The 12004-nt window shown below is 39.3% G+C and overlaps 1 protein-coding gene across 1 annotated transcript in view; it reads left to right on the forward strand.

Moving 5' to 3' along the window:
• Window positions 1-12004, forward strand: part of RBM20 (RNA binding motif protein 20) — a 233425-nt gene that overhangs the window by 188697 nt on the left and 32724 nt on the right. Inside the window, exons 6-7 of the mRNA XM_072622164.1 lie at window positions 1803-1946; window positions 4865-4996. Coding sequence (XP_072478265.1) covers window positions 1803-1946; window positions 4865-4996 — 276 coding nt within the window. The remainder of the gene's footprint in view (window positions 1-1802; window positions 1947-4864; window positions 4997-12004) is intronic.

The raw sequence follows: 12004 nt of genomic DNA on the forward strand, positions 1-12004 counted from the left end.
GCTGTGTGACCACAGGCAAGTCAACCTCTCTGGGTTTCAGTTTCCTCATCTGTAAAATAAGGATAATATTTGTAGCACCTGTCCTGCAGGATTGTTTTGAGGTTCAAGTGAGATTATGTATACTGAGCATTTTGCAAACTTTAACACTATATAAATGTCCGCTATTATTGTTATTACTAATAGTTAAATTAAAATGTTATCTAAATGGAAGCTAGGTGGTGCAATGGATAAAATGCTGAGTTAGGATTCAGGAAGATCTGAGTTAAAATACTGCCCCAGATACTTATTAGCTGTGTGACCCTGAGCAAGTCACTTAAAGCTCTGTCTGCCCCAGTTTCCTCATCTGTAAAATAGTGAAAATAATAGCACCCACGTCCCAGGGTAGTGATGAGATAAAATAATATTTGTAAAAGTGTTTTGTAAACCTTAGTGCATATATTATTTTTCATTTATTTCCCGTTCACCCACATTTGAAACTTCAGATCTTTGATTCCTTCAGCTTTTCCTATACAGTCAGTTGCTAAGTCTCATGAATTCATTCTTCATAAGACCTCTTGCATTCATCCCCATTGCCAGCAGTATAGTTCAGTCTGTCATTATCTCCCACCTGGACTATTATAGGAATCTCCTAATTAGTATCCCTGGTCCAGACTCTCCATCTCTCCAGTCTTTCCTTTGCATAGCTGCCATCTTGTTAATGCACAAGTCAAAAAAAAAAAAAAAAAGTCAACAGTATCCCTTAACGTACTTTGCTTGGCTCCCCATTGTCTAGAAGATAAAACACAAATGCCTTAGCCTGGCATTTAAGACAATCTGCAATCTACCTTTCCAGCCTTACTTTTACATTGCTCCCCTTCAAGCCAAACTGGACATTATCCTTTGTTCCACACAAAATGAAACTACTGGTGTTTCCTTGAACTCAAATGCCATCTCCCATTTCCATTCTTCATGTATCATTGCCTGGAATTCACATTCTCCTTATCTCAGCCTTTTATAAGCCCCCTTTTTAAAGGCACAGTTTAGATGCCAAATCATCTGTAAAAGTTTCTCTAATCCCCAAGTATGAAAGTATTTTCTCCTACCTCAAGTTTTTATGAACGTTTATTTTATCTAGTTCTCTCTTTAGTACCAATCACATTATACTTCTCTACAGAGAAGTCATATGTTCTCTTAGTAGAATGTAAAGTGCTTGAGGATAGGCAGAGGCTCTGTAGTTTGTTGTCTTTTTATCACCAGTATCCAGAATAAAGTCTTGCACTTAGGTACTTAATAAGTATTTATTGAATTGAATTAACTGGAATTTGCCAGCACACAATCCCTCTGAGAAGTTCTTTTCTAATGTCTTCAGGCAAGGACTCATTGTGAATGGATTCCTTTTTTTTTCATTCATTCACTGCACAAAAAACATGCCATTGTCATTATAATGCTTAGGTTAGTAGGTATCTAGTCCTAAGAGAGAATTAAATCAAATGCACTCCTTTCCATGAAACTTTCACTGATTTTTAAAATCAAAAGTAATCTCCCCCCTCCTTTCTCAGAGCTTTCATAAAGACTTGTTCATGCTCTGTACCCCTATATTTTGTTTTGAATTCTTTTATTTTTTTGTATCCCCTGCTAGTCTATATGTTTCTTGAAAACAAGGGCTATATTTTATTTATCATTATATCTCTCTCATCTTGGTACGGGGGCTTTGTAAATGACAGGAACTGCACCACTGTTTGTTGTCTGAATGAGCGAATGACTGACTGAATGAGTGAATGAGGTATGTTTTGAAGACCAGCACTGCTGTTTGTTCCCATTAGTTTTCACAGCGGAAAGCCACTGCTGGCCGAGTGGTACACATCTGCAATCTCCCTGAAGGAAGCTGCACTGAGAATGATGTCATTAACTTGGGACTACCCTTTGGAAAAGTAACCAATTATATTCTCATGAAGTCCACCAATCAGGTTTGTTTATCTTTCCTTTTCCCTCCAGCTGCAGTCTGTACCTTTGCATTGGAATATATGAAATGTGCTACAAAAGCAGAAAAAGTTGTATGAATTTTATATAGATAAGAATCACATTAACTAAAAATACTGCCTTCCATCTACGGAGCTCACTACTACCAGCTGAAAATTCACTTAAAGTTATTTTTTCCAGTGCTTGAGATTTTTACTTAAAGCCATAATTCACATTTCTTTACTTTATCCTCTTTTTAGTGAGTCTCCTGTGGCTGGAGCTGGGGGTAGAGTCTGAGACTGGTGAATACAGAAATGCTTGTGAGCTGAAAACGAAGATAGAGGCCATGACCTTGGCCCCAGGAGCCTCATATTCTACCCACAGAGCTAAATTATATTCCATATCAACTCCTTGAATGTGTTAGGCTGAATTTAGAGCCCGTCAAGAGCTGACTGGGAACAGGTTTTATCAATTAGTCCTTTGTGATAACTCCTTTCTCTGTCTCTAGCTCTTCCAACAGCCCCAAGCCAGCCAAGGGAGGAATGTGAAATTAATAAAGGATATGTTACTGTTCCCCCTTACACACGAGGAGCAGAACCAGTGAATGATCTTCCATTTCCTGAGGTGCCTGGTATTCTGGAGACTGAGTATTTTTTAGCTCTGTTTCCAAAGACAAAAAGGAGTATTCATTTTTTGATTGGAGTCAAAAAATTATTTTACCTTTGAATCAAGGTACAGGAAAAAGTCTTTTCTCTATGATGACTCCTAACTTGCCATGATTCTTTTTCCCCATCATAATACCTCATAAAATTTGGCAACTCAGCCACAAATTTTCCCCCATTTATTTTGCTCATCCTAAGGTGTGAGGCCTTTGGCTAAAGTTTCTAGAGTTCTACTTCCAATATGAATGTATTGAGATACACTCTTCTGCTGTAGTTGAGCTATTTTTTGGTTTCTGTTTGATAGCTGAGGCATGATAGCTGTCATCACTAGAGAATTTACATGTAAAAACTACATCGAAAGTTGGTTGGCAGGGCTGGGAATCCAACTTATGATGCCTAACTGCAGGATCCTTCTCACTCTGCTATGAGCTGGGCTAGAACAGAGAAGGCAGCTAATAAGAAACTAGATTTTTTTCTTTAAAAAAGGATTTCATATAAATTTTTCCCCCTGAACCTGTCACAAAAGATTCAACCTGAAAGTATGAGAAAGGCTTTGAGCTTAGATAAGGTGCTCACTCTTGGACCTTCCTAGTTACCCATGCCTAAACTCTCATGGAAAGTAGGATTGAGTTTATTTCATTCACTTTAGTTTATTTTTTAAAAAAAAGCTTTTGGAATAAACAAGCAGGTTAAACTGGTCAAAATAATTAGTCCAGAACACCAGGTAGACAGATTCTCATAAGAAATATCTTCACCTCTGCCCTCACACACCCATAATGTTTTTTTAGAGGAGTTAAAAAGAGAAGAAAATGTGAGGTGGCAATCAAAATAGTTTTCTTTCTTCTTGACACATAGGAAACACACCTCCAGGCTTTGCATGTGTCCTATAACTTCAGATATGTGCATTTCAGGCTTGAATTCAGAAGAAATGAGTTCTAATCCAGGATCTGCACTACCTCATTTGTGGTGATGGTAGGCTAGTCATTTCCCTTCTGGGGGCTCACTTTCCTCATTGGTAAAATGAAGAGGTTATTCTACATGATTTCCAAGATCCCAACCAGGTGTGACATTTTAGGATTCAGTGATTTCTGCATCCACAGACAATCAGGATTTAGATACTATGGGTTTATAATTATATCTTTCTAGACACCTGTATCTGGCATCACCATCACTAATAATATAAAATATTTAGTGCCTAGCATAAAGCAGATGCTCAGGAAGTATTTCTTGATAGGCTTGATTTTAGGATAATCACTTTTATATTTTATCACCCAAGATAGTTATACATGTTGAAGATTTAACATGCTGTAAACTTAATAATAGCTGGTATTTATACAACACTTTCAACTTTTTGAAGCATTAGACCTACCTCATCCTTAAGCATCCTTGAGAAGGAGGTACTGCAGGGAGTATTATCCTCAAGAGGTTTAATGACTTGTCGACATTTACATAGCTAGTATCTTACAAGTCATGTGGTCCAAGGCTCTCAGTTTCCTCGTCTTTAAAATGACAGGATATTTCTATATTCCTTTTAAGCATCATAGACAGGATTTGAATCCACGCTCTTTCCTTATACCAAGTCCAGTGCTTTCTCCAGCATGCCAGGATTCTTTATTATAAACTGCCATAAAATCATGGGATCAGCTAGTCAATAACCATTTATTAAGTCCTTGCCATGTTCCCAGGCACTGTGTTATACAGTAAGGATTCCAAAAAAAAGATTAAAAAAAGTTCCCTGAGTTCAGAAAACTTACATTCTAATGAAGAAGACAATGTAAATAAGTGGGTACATACAAAATATATGCAGAGTAGATGGAAGGCAGTCTCATAGTGGAAATCACCAGTAGCTGGGTGGTCTGGGGAAAACTTTCTGAAGAAAATGGGCTTTGAGCTGAACCTTAAAGGAAGATCAGGAAGCTAACAGTGGAGGAGAAAGAACATTCCAAGCAGAGGAAACAGTGCAAAGCACAGGTTTTTAACACAAGAAGGGGCCTTAAGAGTCCAGCCTCACATTACAAGAGAGTAAACTGAGCAAAGATGGGAGTCCAACCTATTTCCTTGACTCCAAATGTAGGGCTCTTTCCACTGCACAATAAGACCCAAGTAAGGAATGACTTACAGTGTGACTATCTTATAGCAAGGTGCTTTTGATTCCACGGTAATGAAACTCCCTTGGTTGGGGGCCAAGAGTGATCCTCTTACTGATGGATAAAAAGTGCTAAAAATCTAAGTCCAATCAGTATCTTTCTTTGTCTTTGGTATAGGCCTTTCTGGAGATGGCTTACACTGAAGCTGCCCAGGCAATGGTACAATATTACCAAGAGAAGTCCGCCGTGATTAATGGTGAAAAATTGCTCATTCGGATGTCCAAGAGATACAAAGAACTGCAACTAAAGGTAAAGAAGGAAGAAGAGGGTTCTTGCTGTTTGTGCTATGATCATGCGTTGGCTGAGGAAACCACTCAGTGCCGTTGTTTGCTACCAAATATGCTTCTTTCTTTCCTTTTTTCTCTCTTTGTCTCTCCCCCTACACCTTCTTCTCTTAGTCTTCTACTCCCTTTCTCTTCCCTCTCCCTGCCTGGACTTCCTTGCTTTAGACCTGTCAGTGACTCCAATGGGCAGTCCTTAGCCTCAGTAGCTGAGAGAGAGGGAGGGAGGGAGGGAGAGAGAGGGAGGGAGGGAGAGAGAGAGAGAGAGAGGGAAAGAGAGAGAGAGGAGAGAGAGAGAGCTTTTGGATTATCAGTCTCAGGGGGGTATCCAAAATACCCCAGCTGTACATCTTCAGATCTGCCTGAAAAGTTAAAGGCAAAAGGCAAAGACATATTTGTCTGTCTAGGTGCCAGGATTCTGACACGTCTGTGTTTGCAAGTTAAGTAATAGATCAACCACTTTCCAACGTTAGATACAAAATTCCTTTTCCAGCAGTTTTGTTTCAAGCCAGACCTCTGGATATTTCTTTGATTAAAGAAAACGTTTTGCTCATTTCAGATAAGGGAAAGATCTTTTCTATGTTTACATTCAACCAAACTTGGCAGAAGCTGCTGTTCTCTTGGGATCTACTCCAGAGGACTGGAACTGAATTTCCATACTGAATCTCACTGGAATTCTAATTAGGACTAATAGCCGTAGTTATCATCATCAAAACACAAAGTCTCCTCCAGACACTTTGTTCCTGGGAGAGAACTCAGGGTCATACCTTTCTAAAGTCTTTTCCAAAAAACCCCAATCCCTCTATTTCTTACAGGTCAAGTGTAGCCCTTGCTGATAGCTCATTATGCCTTCTAGATATCTCATCGAGGACCTTTTTCTGGGATTCAGTGCAAATAATCATGTTTTTCATTCACACATACTTTGGCATCCTGCCATTTCAAAGGACCCGATAAATAACTTAGAATGGCCCTCCAGGGAAGACCCTGGCACTACATGAATCTGTGACAAGAGCCTTTCACTTTCATGAAATCTCAGGGCTTCCAAAAAGCAATTGGGCTGGTTCCATTGCTCTATCCCTTAACTGTTGTCTTAGCCAATAACTCCAAGAGGGAAAGGAAAGACGATGACAAACAATCAAGTTTCTCCCCTTTCTAACCTCTGCACAGCTGGCGAAGTAACATTCTTAAAGAGCATGTCACTCCTCTGATTGCCATACTCCACTGACTTTCCCATTTCATCTAAGATCAAATACAAACTCCTCTGTTTGGTATTTAATGCTTTTCACAACCCAGCCATAATTGGTAACCCTAACAACCATATAACCTGCCTACCTTTTCAGAACTGGTATACATTATGTTCCTTCCTGTACTCTATGGTCCAGTTAAATTAGCCTTCTAGAATGCTAATCCTCATATATAACATTCCATGCTCCATCTTCCTGCTTTTGCACAGGATGCCTACTGTCCCCTCTCCCTCCCCCCATGCCTGAAATGCAATCTCTCCTCATCTCTTGGAATCCTTAGTTTCCTTCAAAACGAAATTCAGCTCAAATACCACCTCCTACCTAGGCTCTTCCTGATCCCAGCTGCTAGGGTCTCCTCCAGAAAATTATTTTGTATTTATTGTAGAGATGTATATATATGTATACATATATATACATTTTGTATCTATTTCTGTGCATGCATGTTAGCTCTTCTCATAGATTATAAGCTCCTTGAGGGCAGGGACTATTTCATTTTTGTCTTTGTATTCCATATGCCTGGCACAGTGCTTGCCGTATAAAAGGCCCTTAATAAATGCTTGTTGATTGATTGTTGATTGAGTTCTCATATTTTGCCATGTATTATAGTTATTTATGGATATGTATTGTGTCTCCTACTAGACAGTAAACTCTTTGATGGCAGGAACCATGGTCTTCTCCATTTCTCTGTCCCACTCTGTACCTAGCCCGGGACCACACACATAGTAGAAACTCCATAAACGCCTGTGATAAATGTAAGAAAAAGAGAAGTTGAAAAGGCATTCTGAAGTGTGTTCCTCTTACCCTTCAAAGGACTAACATGAAATTAAAGCTGTATAGAGCAGGACCGGAATGTTCTATCACTTCAGGCCAGAGAGCTCATCAGTAACAACATGCACTTACTGAGTGACCACTATAAGGGTGAGGCTCTGGGGCCATCTGGAACCTCAACCCTACAAGCCTCACATTACTACTGGGAGGAGGCTTTGCAGAACAACAGCCGTGGTGGTGGTGTTCAGTCGGGTCCAGCTTTTCATGACCTCATTTGGGTTTTCTTGGCAAAGATACTGGAGTAGTTTGCCGTTTCCTTCCCCAGCTCATTTTACAGATGAGAAAACTGAGGCAAACGGGGTTAAATGACCTACTCTGCAGAGCATAGAGGCATCAAAACTAGAGCAATGGGGAAAGGTGCTCTTTTTGGCAAAGGTTGAGAGCTAGTGATGGTTTAGGCTTCCTTTCAGCATATCATCCCCATTTCTAAACTAGGATAGTTGAGAAACATCTGGAAAACATCTGATGAGCTGGTCAATCATTTACACTTAGAATCATCAAGAGAGAATTCTATCATGTGATAGCTAGGAGGGGCATTGGATAATATCTGGTCCAAACCCTCCTCCATCTCCTACAATTTTTTTTCAGAAAAGGAAGCAGGCCCAGGAAGGGAAAATGATTTTCCTGAGTTCATACAGATATTGAGCCCAATGTGCAGAACTTCCTGGCACAGTGGGCTTGAAGTCAGAAGGATCTGAGTTCAGATCCAACCTGTCACTTAGTAGCTGTGTGACCCTGGATAATCTCATTTAAACTCTCTTTGTCTCAGTTTCATCATCTATGAAATGGGAATAATAACAGCACCTACCTTCCAGGGTTGTTATGAGGATCAAATGAGATAGTATTTGTAAAGCACTTAACCCAGTGTCTGGAACATAGTAAGTGCTATGTAATGTTAATTATTGTGATTACCATCATCATTATATAATTGTAATGTGCTTAGCACAGTGCCTGGTATATAGTAAGCACTCTATAAATGTTAACTATTATTATAAAAAGCATTGCGAAGGGGCACAAAGGCACCAAGAGCTGTAGTCCCGAGGATTACATCATTTTCTAATTAATCTAACCCTTTATTAACATGTCACAAATGTTGCCACAAATGTCTACCATGCATAAACCATCATACGAGCTACTGCAGTATAAATATAATAACAGTAGCTAATATATCACTTTTTATGTTTAGAAATCACTTAAAATAGATTATTTAATACAAAAACCCTTTAAAATGGGTGCTGTTATCACGCCCATTTTACAGATGAGGAAAGTAAGGCTGAAAGGTTAATTGATTTATGTGAGGTCTAGCACGAGTCTAAACAGGTTTTGAACTCAAACCTTCCTAACTCTTAATCTAGGGTTTTATCTACTATGCTGCCTATTGCCTCTGTGAGATGCAAAATGAGACATGCATCCTTGGGCATGGTTAGTGTGGGAATTTGTTTTGTGTAATTATGCATATCTGTTACAACAGTTTTGGTTTTTGTTTCCTTTTCTCCCCCAGTGGGTGAAGAGGGAGAAAGAACAGAGAAAGAAAGGAAAGAAAATAAATGCTTGTTAATTGGGGAAAAAAGCCCAACAACAAATAAATAAAGAAGTGTAAAATCTTTTTAGTAGCTTACAGTGTAGCTGGAGAGACAAGAGAGAAATCAAGGGGGATTTAACCAGCAGCACTATTCTCAGCTCGGAGGAGGCTTGGAGTAGTATGGGGAGATTTCATGGAAGGGGAGGGATTTAAGCAGGGCCTGGAGTCTCGGGGGATTTGGCTGAGGGGCGTCGAGGGGAAGAGCAGTCCAGGAGGGGGAACAATACAAATTAAATGCAGAGATAGGAAAACACAGCTACCGCAAGAATGAGACAATTTTGACAGCTCTCTTTTCTGAGACTCTCTGTGCTACCCTGTGACCTTAGTAATAATAACGGGCATTTGTGTAGCTGTTCTAAGAAGTATATAAAGCACCTTATGTGGATTTCTTCTTTGGGGCTTAAACAAATCCCCCACCCCTCTGCCTTTTATAAGTGCAGCCCTTCTAGGTCCCTAGGCAATCAGTAGCATACAATATCCGTATTTTTCTTCATTTTGCACATGGATAACATAAGATTTATACAATCAGCCCCAGGAAACTGGGCCAGATGGACAGAGCCAGGACTGGGCCTGAACCCTTGATGGCAGCCTGAGGATGAAGTCTCCAAGCATTTCAGCCTTCCTGTGGGTCCATATACATGTCCTTAGAGCCAGCATCCTTTGGGGGATAATTCTGCCAAGGTGTTGAAAATGGGAATCTCTCACTATTTTTTCTTAGAATCAACATATATGGGTTCTTGTGCTACCTGTTAGTCTTATGTTGTGTAACTTTGCTGCATGTAGCTGGTAAGTATAACATCTCATTCCCTGGGCCAAGAAGGCCTTCATTATCACCTGTCTTTTTTGACCTTTAACAATATGATGAAGAGATTCCACGTTCCCTAGACCATAAAATAAAGGTCAAACAGTATTTGCTTGTGACTCCCTGTTTCCTCTTCTCTCATCTTTGTCAGATTCCTTGTGGTCATGCTTTAGCTACATATGGAGTCAAGGATGGTAAATAATTACTTCTACAGAACCTCAGAGATGGCACAAATCTCAGAGACCATCAAGTCCAAGGAAATCTTCAATATGGAAATGGGGGAACCCATTCCTGTCTTCCACGTCCTTTCCCTCATTCTACCTTTGGACAGATCTATTAGGAAGTTTCCCTCATATCTATCAAGCAAAAATCTGTGTCTCTGAAATTTCTTTATTTTGCCCCTAATTCTGCCCTCTGAGGCCAAGCAGCTCAAATTTATTTTTTTCCTATGTGACAGTCATTCAGTACACTTGAAGACAGGTATATTTTAACCTTGGTGTTCTCCAATCTAAATATCTCAGTTCTGTTAACTGATTCATATCTAACATGATCTATAATCATTTCACTATCCTGATTATTCCCTTCTGGATATATATCAGCTTGTCAATAGCCTAAAATCTGACTCCCAGAATTGAACATAGAACTCAGTATTGGATGTGACCAAAGCAGAATACAGCAGAAGTGTCACCTTCCTCAGTGGAATCTAAGGTAGCATTTGCTTTTTCAGTTACCATTTCACTGATTTCTGTTAAGCCTGTATTCTATGATAACCCTCATATTTTTCACAGGAAGTGTTTCCTAGCCGCATCTTCCCCATCCTGGACTTGTGGAATTGATTTTTTGAACCTCACGGTAGAACTTCACACTTATCCCTATAAATTCCATATTATTAGATTAAGCCCATTGTTCTGACTTGTCAAAACTTCCTGAATCTGTCATCTATTATGTTAGCTCTCTCTCCCACCACCATCTCAGCAAGAAATTTGACAAGAATGGCATTTTGCCTTCTATCTAATTTATCTATTAAAGTGTTGAGCAGCACTCTAAGACATTTCACTGGAGTATTGTAATAAAGATATCTCTCCAAGCTTCCATGATGCCATTAATGACTATCTTTTGGGTGTGAACATTCCTCCATTATTTAACCCACCTCATTATATAACCCACATCTCCCTGTCTTGTCCACAAAGATATCATGATTGATTTTGTCACATGCTTTGCTGAAATATAAGCATACTATGTCCACAGCATTCCCTTCACCTAACAATTCTGTCAAAAATTAGAAATGACCTGGCATGACCTTTACTTGTTGAAAACATCTTATTGATCACTGTCCGTTTCTAAATAGTACAAACCACCTATTTAATAATTAAGTCTAGAATTTTGTCAGGAATCAAAGTCAAGTTTACACTAGCCCTATTTTATTCAAGGACATCTTTGGTTCTCCAAGGTCTTTGACATATTACCAGAAGCATCTTACCAATCACATAGGATCTAAATTCTTTTGGGATTGGTGACAAACTCATTGAAGATAGCTTTGTGCTTGTCTTATCTCTTAATTTACCATAAGTTTCAAATAACATTTTTCTTTTATCATTCTCAGTCCACAGACAATTCTCCGGGTGGGGGGAGGGAATGAGAAAAAGAGAGGAGAGAGACAGAGACAGAGAGAGAGAGACAGAGAGAGAAACATAAATTGAGTAGTTATCTTCTTAGTGTTGGTTATCATAGTTTCATCCACCATGAATGAGTGGATCCCTACTTCAATTTTCTTCTTGCCCCCAACAGTTTTTTAAGCCCCCTTTTTGTTCTCCTTGGCAATTATTGCCAGCCTTGGTTGATTCATTCTGAACTTTAAGGATCTCTCCGAGGACAATGCTCCTCTTTTCTATTTATCGTCAGCTCTCTGTCTGTGGTTCCTTCTTCTTAAAAACTGGAGTTGATTAATGAGCTCCCTAAGTAACCACACCAGTATCTCTTCTCTCCCTTTTCTTCAGAATTTTTTTTTTTTTGATAAGTATCAATCTCTCCTGAGTTGACTTGCCTTGAAGTATTTTTAAGCATTGTTGCTGTTCAGTCATTTTTGGTCATGTCCGACTCTTTGTGATTTTTATCTGAGGTTTTCTTGGCAAAGATATTGGAGTGGTTTGCCATTTCCTTTGCCAGCTTATTTTACAGATGGGGAAACTGAGGCAAATGAGGTTAAGTGACTTGCCCAAGGTCACACACCTAGTAAGTGTTTGAGATCAGATTTGAGGTCAAGAAGATGAGTTTCCTCATCTTTTCCAATGCTCTGTCCACTGTGCCACCTAGCTGCCCCCTGCTTTAAGTTATTGAATTCTCTCTATCCTTTCTCTGAATTCATTGAAATCCATTTTCCCAAATTTCAATATGCCTATGTTTGGCTTTCTCTTCCTCAACCACAAGTTTGAAGAGGGAGTGGTCACTTGTCCCCAAAGATTTCATTATTTATACTTCAAAAAATAGTTCTCATCTTCTGTCAAGTCCAGAGTGGCAATT

The sequence above is a fragment of the Notamacropus eugenii genome, chromosome 1 (assembly GCF_028372415.1).
Source record: "Notamacropus eugenii isolate mMacEug1 chromosome 1, mMacEug1.pri_v2, whole genome shotgun sequence".
Lineage (NCBI taxonomy): Eukaryota > Metazoa > Chordata > Mammalia > Diprotodontia > Macropodidae > Notamacropus > Notamacropus eugenii.